The sequence below is a fragment of the Meleagris gallopavo genome, chromosome 7 (genome assembly GCF_000146605.3).
Source record: "Meleagris gallopavo isolate NT-WF06-2002-E0010 breed Aviagen turkey brand Nicholas breeding stock chromosome 7, Turkey_5.1, whole genome shotgun sequence".
Lineage (NCBI taxonomy): Eukaryota > Metazoa > Chordata > Aves > Galliformes > Phasianidae > Meleagris > Meleagris gallopavo.
In genome coordinates, this window is record NC_015017.2 from 22,807,250 (window position 1) to 22,825,130 (window position 17,881).

The window sequence follows — 17,881 nt, forward strand, 5'->3', positions numbered from 1 at the left end:
TGCAGACAGAATGAAATAATTCACAATTGTACCTGCAAACCTGACATTCTGATGCATTGGAACTGATTATTTCCCCTTTGCATAAAAGGCAGACTCATGCTGTATTTTTAAATTGGGTCTACCTCCACTAGATGTGGAGGTTCTCTCAGCTACCTGCTAACGACAGCATCGTCTTTTAAACATGTAAGCATGGAAAAGTGGCCTCCTTTTTCATCTTAACCCTGTTTTATGGAAAGCCCTGGTATATACCTATTACAACTTTTCCCTCTTATTTCACTAAAACATAAGCAGAGATTAATGATGCTAATTGCTCAGTAGCTCTTGCAAGCCTTCTGACATATGCTAAATACTTACGGTAAAGCTTGCATTTCCCACACTGGCATGCTGCTAATCTAATCAGATAAGTGTCTTATTAAACACGCAAGACGCTCCTCTTCCTATCATTTTCAAGCACATAATTATGAATTATGGGTCAGTCTTGAAAAAGTCTGATTTTTGTTGTTGTTGTTGTCCTTATTCAGAATTGTTGTTCGTGCATCCTGTGACTTCTGTCACACTGGAGTTCTGCTTCTATGCATAGAGAAATAAAAGGCACTCACCACTCCGTATGAGTACGTGTCACACGTCTCAGATACTGGGAGACTTTGAATAACTTCTGGGGCCATCCATGGAAAAGTACCCACTAACGACATGTGTGTTGTATGTGAATGGAACCTTGAGGCACCAAAATCACAGATCTGGCAAGGATAAACAGATAGTAGAGCATGAAACTCATTAACTAGTCATCAGATATCGAGTCACGCAGCAGGATCTCTCACATAATTAATATAATTGAAGTGTTCATACCTTTAACACGCCATCAGCAGCTATAACAACTACAAATGAAAAAACAACAGATTACAGGAATGCTATTAAAAACAAATGCAATACATTTTCACAGCAAAAATAAATTCACTTTATCAAGAAAAATGATCCAATCGGCACAAATATACATGATTGTCCTGGTTTCTTTGAGCATCTTTGAAGAACACCTGCTGAATCCATGCAAGCCTCTGAACAACTTCAAAACTTTTCAGGTCCTACTGTGCTCAAAGGTAGAAAGACGACTATAACTAAAATGTAGATAAGCTCCATTATCCCCAAGGTAGCAGTTAAGCTTAACAATTTAAAAAAAAAAAAAAACGAAAAAAAGGAAAAAGGAGAAGTAAAAAAGTTAAAAAAAAATAAATTAATAGTACTATACAAATAGGGTTTTTTTGTGACTATTATCACTCTGCATGCATTATTAATATCTGTACTCCTCCTGTCCCACTACTAGTTCATGCTTCATTTCAAATCAGTATTTCACAAGTTTCACTAATGATTGTCAACTGCCAGGTACAGTCTAAAACAGTGCAACTCTACACTGAGTAGTCACTGCACAAAAGCAGGCCATGATGGTGACAAGATGTTCAGATTAGAAATTACAGGCCTTATCCAGTCTATTATGTCCAGTGAATAACAGTCCTTCATGGCACTCAATATTTTCAAATAGAAAAACCAAGTGAGGACTGTGCAGGCAATGTCTGACAGCTGATAAGATGGACACTATCGTGGTCAGCCAGATACAACTTAAAAAAGAGCCTTCCACAGTGCACTAAATGATGCCAGGACAGTAACAGAGCCAACAGTGTCAGGATGTAGAGAAGTGACACTTGGAACAGGCTTTCCTTTGCCTCAGCAATGGCCAGTATAGCTTGATGACAGCCAAGGTGTTAGTTCTGCACATTCACAAAGCTCAGGTACAGACTTGATTGCAGCAATAACAACTAAAAGTAAATACAGAACGTTTTATTGTTTTTATTGCTACTTTACCGTTCCTGGACTTCAGATCTCTGTGGATTACTTTGACTGGAGCTTCCATGTGTAAGTAGTGCATGCCTACACAAAACAAGCAACAGTCTAGTTAGGCAGGCTGAAGGTAACCATTACTTATCAGCAGTGATGTTTTTTAGTTCCCATTTCTTGTCCCCAGTACAGGCTGGCAAACATACATGAAGGCCAGATGCAGGAGAACCAAAGGTCCCCATAACCTACTTTGAATAAAAAAAAAAACTAAGCTATGCTCAAAACACCTGTATGAGTATGCTAATGCTTTTTAACTTCATATTTCATTATTTTCTCCAATGTATTTTCTGCACAGGGAAGCTAAGATAAGAACGTAATGTTCATTAGTTTATACTATTTCCTGTATGGCCACAGAGAGCACAAAGGCTCTGCATTATTCTGTGAAGAATGTCAGCATGTTTGTGAGAACCAGCTTCCTTAAATATACCAATTCAAATAAAATGTAAGGATAATTATGCCTTATAATTACACTACATCAAAATCATCCTCTTGGGGCTTGGGAGCAAACCAGAGCTATAAAACAAGCTCATAGAAGGCATTTTCACTCCAGAAATGATTTTGGATTCAGAATAACAAAGAAACATATTGAAAAGAACAGTGAATGGTTTGTTTGTTGTTGCTTTTTGTGTTAATTACAGTTGTTTTCATTTGTTTTGCTTTTTCTTCTTTTGCCTTTTTTTTTTTGACAACTTGAAAAAAGAAGTTTAGGAAAGCTTTCCTGACTTAATAGGGAAAGTATCTCCACTTGCAAATTTTGCTGCGTAAGATAAAAGACATCACTGGCCTGGTCTTGCTTACCTTTAGCTATGTCAGTTGCCCAGGTCATGATATGATCCATATCCATCTCTTCACTTTTGTTACTATTAATGTAATCAAACAGTGAGCCAGCAGAAGCATACTCTGTTACAAAAATAAAAAATAAAATAAATAAAATAAATGCACATGACATTTTAAAACACTACATCAAAACTAAAAACCTTAATGGAAACTCTGCCAGTTCCAAAAAGCAGCTCTTTGAAGCTTAATGACAAAGAATTCGGGTTCAGCAACTAACACTATTAGTAACATAATAGGAGAGTAATAGTCCATTCTGACTGTCCCAACACAGACATACCTGTTGCTGAGGGAAAAGAAATGTGAAATCATCTATAACGATAGGATTTAAAACGAAAAGGCATCAGAAAGCTCTGGTATAAAGAGAGCTCAGGCAAGGCAGTTCCAATTCCAGAATGAAGGGTTCTGGTGATTATTTTCTTTTTTAAGATTTATGAGGGTCATTTCTGTTCAGAGAGAGAACGTTGTAAAAATGGTAACGTGCCGCTGAGCAATTCTGTCCACTTGTGACTTTACAGACTGTATGCAAATAGAGGCATGCTTTCACTGCTTTACATTCCCTTAGCCCAGGACAAGTCAGCACAGCTAAGAAAGCAAGATGTTTTCTTATGCTCCTTGTTCAGCACCAACAGTTGTTTTTCTTAACTTTTTCCACCTACACCTACAGAAACCCACAGCAGGATCCTACAGGCAGAAGCAAAGGCTTTTTCTGCCCGTCAGTGTTTGCAAGTGTATCAGACAGAACACAATCTGACCTCCAGAGCTCACAGGGCTATAAACTGGAATACCAAGCTCATTACACTTAGACTTGTTTAATGGGAAACTGGAAACAACTTAAATCCCCACAGCTCTATTTTCATATAACTTGAAATTCTTCCATATTTAAACAGTGAATTTGCCTCTCCCAATCACAACAGCAGTTAAGAGATGAGAGACTGGTGGTAGCAGATCTTTACTACTGTTTCCTAAGAGGACAGTCATCAGTGGTGAGAAGTATTGCCTTTAAATTATGCCCCATAACAAAAGAAAAAGACAATTACTTTATTTTTTATAAAGTAAAATCAGTATTAAATATATGATATTCTGTTAAGAAAAAAGGGTTTGCAAGTAGAAGACGACAAAATTTTATTTTTCTACCTCTTCAGAGAAGATCAAATCACTTATTAATTAAAAAAAAAGAAAAGAAAAGAAAAAACACAGGAAGGAAGGAAGGAACTACAGGTCTAACTTTGAAGTTAGGGGCAAATTTGAAGTGGGGCAAATTTCCATGAGCAGCAGGACATGAAGCAAGCCAGCTGGTTTACAATTGAAATGCCTCATATCTGCCATTTCAAAGCAGCAACAAAATCATTCTCCTCTCAGACTACATAAAATATATCTAAATTGTTGTTCATAATAATATTAATCAAAGAACAATACATCATAGGCTAAATGCATAAAAAGTAAACATTGCTCCTCATCAATGAAATAAAAACCACTGGGAGAGTACTCTGTGGGTCGAGACAGAATCTGCAGCCTAGAATATGGTACATCATATGAGAAGATTCTGTTGCTAAATGAAAGGAATGACAGAATAAATACAAAGTCCCTTGAAAGTAAACGCTCTAGTTGCAAGTTAGTTTTGGTTCATTGCTGCAGGACCTCCTGCTGCAAGGAGGCTCTGCAGGAGACAGACATGTTGCTTCTGATGTCACTGAAAGAGGACTAAGATGCTGACCTGCACATTTCCTCAATTAAAACATCAGCTTTTTTTACCCATGAAGTCATCATGTGTCTTATAAATGGATTCTTCAGGAATAGTCTGTGTGCATGCTTTGCATGCCTTTACAATGCATAATTCGATCCACCAGAGTCAGGGATAACTGAGATCCCCAAGCCCTTTGCTGCTCTGTATGAACACAGGCAAGCAATCTTCAAGCGACATAGCTTGATTCTTCAGTATTTCTCCTAGTCTATATTGTGCCACAGGATTCTACCATGAAATTATAGATTTGGAAATTACACTATCATGGTAATTTCTTTCAGTGATAGAAAAGAGGTATTTGCTTTAGAAAGTAATGTTGTGAATGCAAAATTGGACTCACTCTACCACTGACTGGGATACATCGTACGCATCTGCACAGATGGGACACATTTGCACTAAAAATCTTTTGGGAGTAGGCAGCAGTGATCAAAACCCAGACCTGAAAGCTACACACTGAGACTGCTGTTTGCAGTCCGCAACATCTAAAACAATGTGATTCACATTAGTGGCTCAATGGGCTCAACAACCAGTTGTAACACTGATACAAGAGCTGCTCCAAAAATGTTTTAACTATCTTGGCCCTCAACGTCAGAGGCAGATGTTGGTGGTAGAGGTTGAACTTTCCTGCCAATATTCCATTATGTTGTGTTGCCATGTGGCAGATGGCAGCAGAGGAGCAATTGGACAAAATGGCCTTTGACATGGAAGTACGGAGTATGGAGCAATGGTTTGTTAACAAATTCCTCTATGTGGAAAAAACAGCACCCACTGACATTCACAGACGCTTGCTGAACTTTTACAGAGATGAAATGGTGGATGTGAGCACAGTGAGTAATACATTTCAGCAGTAGTGGCAGAGAAGGTATGTTCCTGACAGTCACACAGATTTTTCAAGCGTAGCATACAGGCTCTTGTTCGTGGCAGGCAAAAATGCATAGCTAGCAGTGATGACCGTATTGAAAAATAGTGTTTTGTATTTTAGAATTTACTCTATCAATTAGTGCTATTGTGCTCTTTCTATCTGTTGTAGTGGTTTCCACGGAAATAAATAGGAGGAATTACTTTTGGAGTGACCTACATGTTTTGACTGCAGATGTAGCTTTTCTCATTTGGACAGAGCAGTCCCAGACAACTCTCTGACAACCTCACACAAGATGTTATGTACAGCCAATACTCAGTACATGCTTGGCTGAATGCCCTCATCTCCATCATTCTGAAGAATCATTAGGTTCTTGGGATTTTTTTCTCATTTGGGTTTTTCCCTGGCAAGACATGGATCTCCGAATAAACCACAGGATTAAGACTGCTGCACTGAAAACTACCTAGAAGATCAAGGAGTAAAAACCTCTCTCAAAGATATGTCAAGCACAATTAGCTTGAAAACAACTTGAGAAATCAAGCCTTACTTCCCTTTCAGCCTGAGGAACTCAAGTCCGGAAGTTGCAGGGAGAAGCCAATGCAGTTTAAAATCAGAATGCTTTTTTTTTTTTTTTCTCTTTAACCAGGATAGATTCAGAGCTCTTCCAGTAACAAAGAGGTAGGACTACAGAATAGTCTCCTTCACACAGATGGTCCCTATTCCCAATGACATAATGAACTATTTCAGCTGTCCAGTGATCAGCAAGCATGTCAAATGACCTTCTCCAAACACTGACCTTCTGTGAGAGCAACTGAGGATTTTCTGATCCAGACATCATTCTGGATGATCTGGTGATCACACATTTGCTTTGTTAGTCTGATCTCTAGTTCACACTTATTACCTTTGCATTAGAAATTACAGCTATATTACTTGACTTATTAAGATTTTTATTACATAAAGAAGGTATTTAATTTCCTGTCTGATATGATATCAGCAGTCTAACCTCTGTGCATTATAGACTAAGATCATCCTTCATGCATCTCTAGAGTACTGGTGGGATTGTTTTCAAAACTGTGACATCCAATAGGCCAGTGAAGCAGTTGTGCATCTCAGAAGTGCTACCACAGGATTATGCTGCCATCTATGGTATTAACATAAGGTCTAAGAGACAAGTAGAAGTAAGTAAATTTCCACAGGTTTTGTGCACCACTGGAGGGATTTCTATAGCTGATCAGAAGCTGTGTTTTTTCCAGCACACAATCTGGGGTGGATCCTCTCCAGCAGATGCCCCTGGAGACAGCTTACACCATAATGAAACCCTTGGCTTAGGGCAGCATTTGCGAAGGCTGACAAGCAGAAGATATTGCCTACAGTTTGGAGATACCTACACACATAAAAAACAGGTTCTGGATATCTTCATATATGCCCAGCAGGTGACAGATTACAGCTATACCCACTTTGTTATCTTTGTGGTAGAGGGTGCCTTGTTCTGGCAGTTGCATCTACTCTGCATCTGATGCCTTCCAATAAACAGAACCGTAGCGCCAAATGCTGTTTCTTCTTTCGAGGCCAGCAAAGTACTGAAATTGGTCATAAGACCAGAATTTTACAATCATAATGAAAATCAAACAAGAATCCTTACCTGTAACTATGCCATAATTTGGAGGTTCAATGACAGCTCCATAGAACTGAATGATGTTTTTGTGACTGAGCACACTGAGTATTTCTGCCTGTTGAAACAAAAAAGGCAGACAATTAAGAATGGTGTCTTTACTGTAGTATTTTAGACTCCAGTGGAAATACACAAATATTTAACATATATACATACACACATACATACACACGTCTAGGAAAGACTACCCACAAATGACTGGTACTCAGAAACCTCCTGTGTGAGTTCGGTAGATGAATGCTTAGCACGTTCAGAAAAAAAGATCATACTGTTCCTTCATGATCAAGGCACAGATGTAGATGCTAGGTCCCTGTAAAAATCTGAAGGCCCTAGAAAATGCAGTTCAAAGACAGATCTGCAATATTTGTCAGGGCTGTAGAAGAACCCAAAAATTGTGTTTGTGTATAGAGCATTGTGAGATCAGTGAGCCCAGAGCTCCAGGCAGTTGAGAGCATACTGTGCACCATACAGCTCAATCTGATGTTTACTGGAGACATGGAGTTTGCTGTGCATGCATTGCAGGTCTAATCAGACATGCACAGCAAGCATGCTTGAGACTGCCAAATAGCCAGCAGTGCAGTTGAAACTGTTTTTCAGGGCAGACTCTGATGATTAGAAGATGTTTAGAAATTCTGGATAAATATACAGACTCTTTGAATTCCACTTGAAAAAATATTTTTAGGTATGATAAAGACTGAAGGAGACTGAAAATATATCCGCAGCAATTAAATCACACAGTCCACCTAGCTTTTTGAGGGGAAAATAACAGATATTACCTTTGAGATATCACAGTAGTTTTGCTTTCATAGTATATTAAAATAAACACTCAAAAGATTTTACAAACAAATTTTTAAACAAAAGTATGTATTGTACAAATACAGATTATCACAGAATCACCAAAGTTGGAGCATTGCTTACAGACTAATAGGTCGAGAGTATGCTAACTTCATACCAGTCCCGCATTTAAGAAGGAAAACTTTACTGTCAGTGACTCTGTTGTTTAAAGTTGCTGTTTAAAGCCTTTTCTGAGTAACTTCAACCGTTTTGAATTCATACCTCCAGCTAATGCATGAACATTTATGCACACTCATTTAAATCTCAAACTATAGCTTTGAACTTGGGTTGCACCAGCTCTTCTGCAAGCTAGTGAAATGGTGCTACTATGAAGCGAAAGATCTCTCACAGTATCAGAGAAGTCGTTTTCAAAACAGATGGTGTTTTCAGCAAATCATACTGTAGTAGGCCATAGGACACAATTCATCCACAAGGCAACCAAAGAACAGAACTGGCAGCTGTCTAAGCAAATGTGGGAAGCCTCACCTGCAGATGAACACTCCCACAGGCAGTGGCAGGATGTGACGGAGGATTTGTAGGGCTAGCCAGGGCTCTGGCAGCAGCTCCGCTCTCCAAGCTGCCTCCCACAAGCCTTCCTGGACAGCTGACCTTTGCAGCAGTGGCAATGCCTATTTTACCAGCTGCGCCCTCCAGTCTCTTTGGTAGCATCCTCTGGAATGGAGATGACTGTCTACTCATTCAAAACTCCATCTCCACATGCTAGAAGACCCAAGGCCTCTGTGCTTCAAAAACTTTTGTATTATGCTTAAATTTACTTCAGGAAATACTAACTTGGGGAATGTCCTCTAATTCCTACCAGCATTCCCACTAGATAACCAGGAGACCCAGTACTCCTTGACTATCTACCTGAATACTGCTATAAATAAGACAGGCACACCAGGCCCCAGTCACCCTTGAGCAAGCCATTTAGGCTGTATTTTCTTGAATACAGTTTTAATCTATTCTTTGCTATCTTCTTGTATAGTACATAAAATCCATTAATTCAATACACTCTGCACACCACCTGCTACCAAAATAGCTGTTAGAAAATTAAATGACTGGCCCCACACGTAATATTCCTACAGCATTATGCATTTAGAAGCAGCACCAGACAAATCTTTTGGAGAAGGATGGCATTGCCACACAACGAAAAAATGCAAGGAGGTACCAGACCCCATGGGCACAGATTGCCTGCTGATGGGCTGATGGGCCTCCAAAGGCCTCACTGGAGCCACAGGACAATAGGAGGGACTGCACTGCTCTTATTACTTAAAGATTCAGAAAGAACTATTTTTAAAGATTATTTTATTTACAGTGTATTGCACACTAAGGTCACATTCTAGGAGTTTGAAGAAATGCTGTGTCGACTGCAGCTATTATAATCATATTAAAAATGATGTCCAGATTCTAAACTGGGATTTAACAGATGCCAAAGCAAGCTTCCTTCTAAGTATGAGGAAAAGCACCTACTAATTGCACACAGATATCTCAAATTAAGAATCATAGGACGAAAAATTGCCAACTCTTCCTGAGGACCATTACTTTTAAAATAGATCCTTTCTAAACACTTTTAATCATTCTATGCTATTCCTTTCATGTCCTGTTCTTTTCAGTTGCTGTAGATGAGCTGTGAAATATATTAGGCAATTTAAGGACGCCTTCTCCTTGCAGTGAGAACCAGATGCAAGTCAATCCACATCTTTGAAGCTTTTGTACTTTTTGAGAAGAAGGTACCATATTTCAATGAAAGACTGTAACCTTCACATAGCAAATTACAAAGTACTGGTTAAAGACTGGTGTTTCAAAGGCACTTAGAAGAATATCTGGAATTACCTTTAAGCATTGGACTCATACTTAAATCCTAAATGCCTAGATGTTTGGAATAAAATCCTGCCAAGCATATATCTTTCCAGAAGCCATTTAAGAATGCAGCTCTCGCTGGCTTGGATATCACATGCTCACTTCCTTTGGTAAAGCTATCTATCTTATACAATCTAAGTGAGCAACAAATTCCTCCCTAAAGCCACTCTGATGACGAGTAGCAAATTTTTAGTTACTTCATTATATTACTTTTTGGTTGTGAAAGAATTTAATTTCTTTAAATGCTGGATTGAAATAGAACTACAGAAGGCTCAGCTGAAAGAAAAGTAGAATCTAAATATGCCAATGCATACTTCTCAGATTTCTTCAAGCATACATGGAGCTGAATATTGTTCTTAGTCTCATGATAAACTTAGTCACAATTTGGTACTGATCAACAAACCATGCTAAAACTACCTGCCTTGTATTTACACCACAAGTACAGGTAAAAATTATATGCCTCTCCTGCGTGCTGCTGACAGACTTCCCTTAAGACAAACTTGATGTCATTTCTCAAAGGCAGAGGTATTCAAGGGTCTAAACAAACCTAATCCACTATTTATAAAATTCAACCACTATCAAGAAACTCAAGGTCAGAACAAAAGACATTAAAAACATTCTAACTGAATACTCACTTACTAGCTCTTGTAGTATTACTGTAAATCAAACCCACCAGATATTCACAGAAACCTACAGTATAAGTAGGAATTAATATAAACTCTAAGTGTACAAAATGATTGTGTCCTATGAACCAGTCTGGGTTATGCACTGTAGTGCTTAACGGATAATTTATTTTTATACTTGTTAAATCTCTGCTTATTGACGTACGTGGAAGTGTCAATTACCTCATCTACGGCTGACATGCCACTACAGCTGCCTCAGGACCTGCTAGTACTGCTCTCACGTTTTTAGTACAAATAGCTATGCAGAAATACTTGCAACTGCAATGTTTTCTGCAGGTAAAACTACAGTGCTGACAAGGGCTGAAGAAGCAGCACACATCTCAGCTCTGACAACATCTCCAAGGTCATACTGACTGCAGGTGCAGGCAATGGCCATCCAGTGCTGATTTGGCACTACCCAGGAATGCAGAAAAGGCCTTATCGTCAGATCTTTAATTGCAGCCACGTGTGAGAGGATGCAGACCAAGGCACTCTGCATACAGCTGTGTTGTTGCCTGCAGCTCCTTGCACCAGCTGCTCTCGTCAGAGTTCCTGGTCCTGATTCAGCTGAAGTTAGCAAAGACCAAACTTCTCTCTCTGCTGGAGTTACTCTGCTCTGAAAGTAGGCTACGAAATTGTTTAACTCACACTTTTAGTCAAGACAATTGATTGAAAGCTTGGGCAAGGAACCTATTCCACCAGCGCAGCTTGATCTGCAAAACAACATCTGTCAACAGTGTTTTCTCAGCATCAAAAGACTTTTTTTGTTCAAGTTTGGACAAACTGGTCCCACAGCAAATTAATCGCTGTTTCTGCTGGGTACCTGTGGAGTGGCTGGCTGGAGAGGACTAAGTACTGCATGCCTTCTACCCTGGTCCAAGCACTGTGGTTTAGGATCAACATGAGAAATAAATGCGAGACCATCAGGGTAGCCAGCCGCCAACCAGCTCTGCTGCTAATAAATCAGTTAATTGCACAGTAAGAGGCACCATCATTCTCTGCAAAATTACAGGGTTAGAAATGGTTAGCCACTCAAGGAATCTGATTAATACAACAATCCTTAAGAGCCTTCTAATATTTATTATTACATTGAGCAATAGTTTGGTTATTTACTTTTCCAAATAAATGTTTGTCACATTTATTAAGAAGGTATTTAGACACACTTAGGGCAGCTCTGAAAACATCTTTTAAGTCTTTAGCAGTTTAAAGGCTTTGACCTCTGTCATGTTCTTGGGAGATTTACAACACAGCTACTCTCATGTCTTTACAGTCTAATAAAAGGGCATCTGGAAGAGCTGATGCTTCATTAAAATTGTTCTATTTACTGACAATCAAATTTTAAAAAAAGAATGCTAACACAAATTAATCTTAAACATTTATTTACAGATCTCTGATGAAAAACACATTCAGTCAGTGCACATTAGAATTGCAACTTCCCTGTACCTCAGGAATGCATTTCTGCAAAATGACTGATGTATACAGTACATGAAGCTGTTCCTTACAAGACTGTTTACCTCTTGGCTGGAAGAGGATCCTTTCTTTCATCCTCTGTGAAAGCTTTCGTTTTCGTAAGCAAGGTGAAAACAAAGCATTGCTCAGTCCTTTGTTAAAAAACAGTTGACAATGAGAGAGTAAATCAACTCAAAAGTTATTGGAATGATGGAGAAGGAGTGCTCATGACACTCATTCCTCTAGATAAAGGAACCCAAATTTGTTTTAGGTGCACAATACTAAGACAATCAGCATCAAATGCTACAGTTCAAATACAAAACACAAATGAAACGTGCATCTTAGAATCCTACAGGCTTCCAATTTCTTTTATGCAATGCTGACAAATCATCCAGCCAAAAAAAGAATACTTTTCCACACAACGTTTAAGTTTTACATGCTTTGACACATACATTATACAATCACATGGGAATACTTTTGCCAGGAGCCAGATAATAATTTTTATTACCTCATTCTTTCTGTTCTTTCTAAAAAGCTAAACTTAATACAAATCTTAATGAGCAGGATACATGAACAGTTTATGTAACTTAGCTCTTTTGGATAATTACCATGCCACAGTCTTGGACAGTTATCTATTAGTGGAAACAAATTTTCAAGTCAAAATAAGCAATTAATAAGGGAATACCTAAAGAATTTCAGAAATACTACATTCTTAAAAAGAATCATACAGTAGGGATATTATGCAATTACTACAGTTTTGAACACTAAATAGAAAATCCAAGTAGATACAAGCTAAACATTTATGAATTTGCCTACAGTTTAGACTGTTTCTTCAAAAACTTTTCTAAGAAACAAATATGAAAGTTTTGCACTTTAGGACCCCCCCCAAGAAGGATGTTCTTAATAAGCAAAGCACACTGATAATCCCATTAAGAGAAATTTTGTTAGATCTATTAAACTGTCACTGATAACAAGAAAGCAAGAGGAAAATCACATCAACATGGCAGAGCCAAAGAATCCTCAGTGAGATCTTCTAAGTGCAAATAAAAGTTATCACTTGTTCTGATGAGTGTGGGCACCCTCCCAACTGAACTGAGTTATCCCCTATTTCGAAAAGCACTCGCATTACTTAAAGCAATTCTTGTGTATTACAGTTGTGTGAGGCTGGGGTTCTTTTCATGTCCATTTGTAGGATCACTTATCCCAGTTAAAAGCTATTTCCTATAGCTTATTAACAAGAAGTTTAAATTCTATCAGCATTTGTTCTTAGAAGAAAGTCATATATGCAGTGCTACTGGAATATTCTTTTGTAAATCTTAGGAAAAAAAAAAAGGAATAAAATTATGTTCTCGCAGTGATACCACCAGCAATGTTATCAACAGCAGAATTACATTATCCTAAGTACATCTATTATGACATACAAAACACATATTTAAAAGCATTTTGACTGAGCAAGTGTTTGAAAGCATCAAATCTGCATCCAAAATCATGTCCTACACTGTTACAAGTCCCAGAAACTAGAAGTAGAAATATAAAGGAAAGTAATACTCATCTTATAGTAAATCTGTTTTATCATCACACCTATTTTTATTTTTTTATTTTTTATTTTTTTTTTAATTTTTTTTAAATGGAGTGGCAGGAACGGACACTTAATTTAATATAGCTTGCCCTGACTTTGAGGTTGCAGCCTCAGAGGGGGAAAAAAAGAAAAAGCACATTACCAAGATACCACAAATCTGTTAAACTATCATAGCATAATGCACTGAAATGATATGGACATAAATTTATATGCGATATTACAGGCTCACACAATCTTATGTAATTTATTTTAAAACATCCTACCGTGTATTAGAAAATGCATACGAGCCTCTCAAAAAGAAAACTGAGTTTTATAGTCTCCTGTAACTTTTTACACAAACCTTTGCAGTTTATTTGCATTAAATTTGGCAGTTTCAAGGATAATTTGAATATTACAACATCAGAAGTACTACCGAGTGAATTTGGAACACGTCCTTCAAACTACAGTAAAATAAAGGTTTGCTCAGTGTATGGAAAGTAGGTTGAGCCCTCCCAAAATCACAGGGAGATCTTTTTCCTAGCAACGTGGCAGCAGACCCTCTGCTTTATGCAGTACAAGGGACTCTGATGAAGCTAACCGGCTTGGTGCTGCCACTGCCATACAGCAGCCAACTACAGCACGCTCGCAGAGCCCATCCAGCAGTCACCAAGCAATCACAGAATCACACTGTTAGTCTTCTTTGTGACAAGGGTTAAAAACTTGCTATCAGTCAGAGAAGAGACAAAAGCTGCAGCATTTAAGATAAAATTAAGCAAGTGAACTGTCTGCAGGATATCCTTACAAAAGGCTTAATAAGCTTGAAAACTGCATTCTGAGGTACAGCTACACTGCAATTTATAAAAATAGCGCAGAGATCATGAGCAAACAACTAATTTCCACACAGATTTCAACTAAAAATTTGTTATACCCAGACACAACCCACAGGAACAGCACACAGCTTGAGTAGCATCAGCATTCAATAGTATTAAAGCACCTGATAAAGACCTGCCAGGAGCAGGAGTAGTTTTCACAGTAATTCACAGTCCCTAGAACCTTCATAAACAGTGCATCCGTAGTGGTCTAGGAGTTTAGAAATGAGTATAAATATTTCATTCAGGCCAATTTACAGTAAGAAGCTGTCTCCAACTGCAACACAACACCAGCAATTGAGTAGAAGCAATCAATTAGGGGACTCAATGGCACCTCTGAAATACCTGAGCTCCCACAGACCACTTGCTTTTCAGTAGTTGTCACTTCTCTTCCCAATGTCAGAAAGTTTTGGCATTTACTCTCAAGCACTCTGAACATAAGCCTGCAACAAACCCCATAACATTTCTAAAATACTAAGGAATAACGAAATATGAAAACTTTCTGGCCTCCTGCTCACTTCATCTCAATTCTCATTCCTCAGCCAAAAATATCATGGTTATCATGGCTAATATGCAACATAAGCTTTTCAGACTCAACAAATGGAAAAATATCAGTGGAAATTATTTACAAGATCAAAGTCACTACAAATCTCATACGGGCCTTGTGGAAAAATGTTCTGGTACAACAGTGATGGGCAAAACCAAGCCCCTCTCAAGGAAATTCTGGCAGTGCTTAGAAGCATCAGAAGAGAAGATAGTATCAAAGAGATGTCTGGATAAAGTCCATATTTATCTAACTAGAGCACTGATTTTCAGCTTGAGATTACAGAGTATTAGTAAGGGATCTGGATGAGGCAGTTTAAAAGAGCAAGACTGATCTCTATACAGCATCTGCTGTACAGCTAGCACTAGGACTCCAACAAAGATTGCAGCAGCTCTAGTCATGGATCCTGCTCAACTCTTCTGAACCAGTTGTATTTACATTCAAGTATTTTCTCAAACACAATTTCAAAAATTGTAATTTGACTAAGAAAAACAATATCAAGCTCTTCATAAGCACTCACTTTACTCCTCCTATCTTAGAGTTATTTAAGGCCAACCTACTGTAGTTGGATAGCAGCAGTGCTTAGACTCACTGAATCATAAAGGTTGGAAAAGACTTGTAAGATAATCTAAGTCCAATCATCCCCCTAGCACCAACACTGCCTGCTAAACCGTATTCCTAAGTACTACATCTGTCCTTTTCTTAAACACCTCCAGGGATGACGACTCCACTGCCTCCTTGGGCAGCCTCTTCCAATACCTCGCCAGTCTTTCTGAGAATAAATTCTTCATAATCCAGTCAGAACCATTGCCTCCCTGATGTAACTTAAGGCCATTCCTTCTTGTCCTAACACTGTTACCCGGGAGAAGAAGCAGATGCTCACCTCACCACAGCCTCCTTTAAGGGAATTGTAGAGAGTGATAAGGTCTCCCCTGAGCCTCCTCCAGATTAAACAATCCCAGCTTTCTGGAACCCCAGTGACTGTTAAAATTCCAGACAAGTTTCCCCAAACAGGACAGGCTGAGCTGACAATAATGAGAACAGAAAATATATGATACTTCCCCATTATGTTTTAACAGTAATTGCTGGGGAGCCATGTGAGGTTTTGCTTTCCAAATGGGCTGAGAGCTATGTAGAAAGCACCCCCACAGTTATCACTCAAAAACTATATCCCCTCGGAGACTACAGAAAACCAAAGAATCACAAACCTCACCCAGGGACCACCTATTTTGAAGACACAAAACTTCCAGCACAGAAATTCTAGCAGTGACCAGCTGACACAAAATGAAAAAGAGAAAATAGTCTCCAGTTACAGACAAAGCGTTAGAGGCTCCTTCACAGACAAGATGCATTGCCCATGACACATTTACTTATGTCACAGCACAAGTTTGCAGTATCTCAAGAGAACAAGCCTCCATTATAATCTGAATCTCTGACTGCTGTACATTCCTTTAATGCACTATTGGGATAACACACATCAGCAGTTTTATCTGCAACTGTAAAAATTTCTCATATATAAAAGTCTTCCCTGCGACTGCTTCCAGTTTTGGCTTTATCACAGAAGAACAACAAATCAACTTTCCTCCCAAGCTCAGAGGAAAAAACAGTCTCTGTGACTTCCCAAGTGTTTTTCCTCTACTTAAGCAGTAAGCATCCCACCTCAGGCTACAGACAGATCTATCTCCCTTTCACCCTGCTTAGATTAACAACAGCCTCTGGGGGAACACAACACCAAACTCCACAAAAATATCACTCATTCCTTCTCAAGTGAGCATCACTGCCCTTCAGTCAGTGCCTTCCCAGCAAGCAACAGCCAGAGCCACAGCCCTCTCTGCAGCTCTCCAGCTATGCCTGCACCCAGACCATGATGACTACAGACACCATTCCCACAAAACGAAGGCTTCAGGAAAAAATCTTCAACTGCTTTCCACAAAAGTCACTCTTCTTTATATGAGATTGAAAATTTGAAAATTACATTTTACTTAGAAACTTGGCTCAAATGCTACTCCTAGGTAGTGATGGACAAAAAAAAAAAAAGTGCCAAGACAAAAATCCTGAAATCTGAAGTTCTGACCATTATGTAGATTCATTTTTATTTTACTTCATGCTGCCTTCATGAAACTTCAATCTTTTAGCCATTAAGGCTAAAAATATTCAAACAGAACAATGTCCGAAATAAACACTGTAAGGAAAAACTTGCAATATTTATAAATCAGGCTTAATATCATAAAAACACATTTTTTACAACACTGCTGTACTTTATACTTCTCATGTAGGTTCAGTTTTTCCCTTCATTCTCTTTGATACATTCCTTATCCTATCTAGACTTCTTCATAGCCACCTACTTATAAAGACATGTCATTAAGAACCATTCCATTTCTATTCTTTGTTATACAAAATTTGTTTTCAATAAATAAACCTTTATTTCTTGTTTGTTTGTTTTTTTTTAATTTGCATTTCTATCTTACTACAAGTTTCAAAATAGTTTTAAAAGATGTAACCTGAATACCAATATCTTTGAACTCTGCAGAAACTGAAAATCTGGAAGATTCTACCCAGAAGAGTGACAATTACTATTTACAGAGGGATCCTGTATCCTGTGAAGGCAGTGGCTCTACGTTTTATATGCAGCAGATGTACAAGGTGCAGTGAAGTCACACAACTTAGTGTATTCCAAACGTGAAGCCCAAGACCAGTGCCTGTACCTTTGTGATGGCTTGATGAATGAGAATGCATGCAAGCAGATGAATTTCCTCTTAAGATAGTTACAAGGAAGAATCACAGCATCTGCCATTACTTTTCACTCTCTGACACTATGAGTGTACCAAATGTTTTTGAGAACTGTTTTAATTTGCATAGACAAACAGTCCATAACACAAAAACAACAGTACTGCAGTAATACTCCACTATGTAAGCACAGTATATTTGGGGAGTAAACGTGCATGGGAAAGAACATCCTGCAGTCAGCTTTGCCTTTTCTCTATTTGTTGCTACTTCCAGTAATCTGCTCCTCCAGACTTAATTTTAATTTTGTCTTTCATTGTTTTATTAGAAAAAAAATCCAGGAATTAGAAATAAGTGGTGCATACAAACCCAATGGGAAATAAGA

General features: G+C 38.4%; 1 protein-coding gene across 1 annotated transcript; it reads right to left on the bottom strand.

Annotated features, from left to right (window-relative positions):
- Positions 1–536: 536 nt before the first annotated feature.
- On the bottom strand, positions 537–8,499 carry LOC109368667 (mitogen-activated protein kinase kinase kinase 20-like). The gene is made up of 6 exons (XM_031554303.1): positions 8,317–8,499; positions 6,967–7,054; positions 2,686–2,787; positions 1,855–1,920; positions 847–875; positions 537–737 (listed from the first exon to the last, which is right to left on the bottom strand). Exons 1-6 carry the CDS (start codon positions 8,497–8,499, stop codon positions 552–554), a joined length of 654 nt encoding a protein of 217 aa, XP_031410163.1. The 3' UTR covers positions 537–551.
- Positions 8,500–17,881: the final 9,382 nt, after the last annotated feature.

Coding starts and splice junctions, on each gene's coding strand:
- LOC109368667 (XM_031554303.1), bottom strand. CDS start 8,499: ATGCTACCAAAGAGACTGGAGGGCGCAGCTGGTAAAATAGGCATTGCC. Junction 7,055..8,316: donor GTGGGAGTGTTCATCTGCAG/GTGAGGCTTCCC, acceptor TTGTTTCAACAG/GCAGAAATACTCAGTGTGCT. Junction 738..846: donor CTGCTGATGGCGTGTTAAAG/GTATGAACACTT, acceptor TATCCTTGCCAG/ATCTGTGATTTTGGTGCCTC.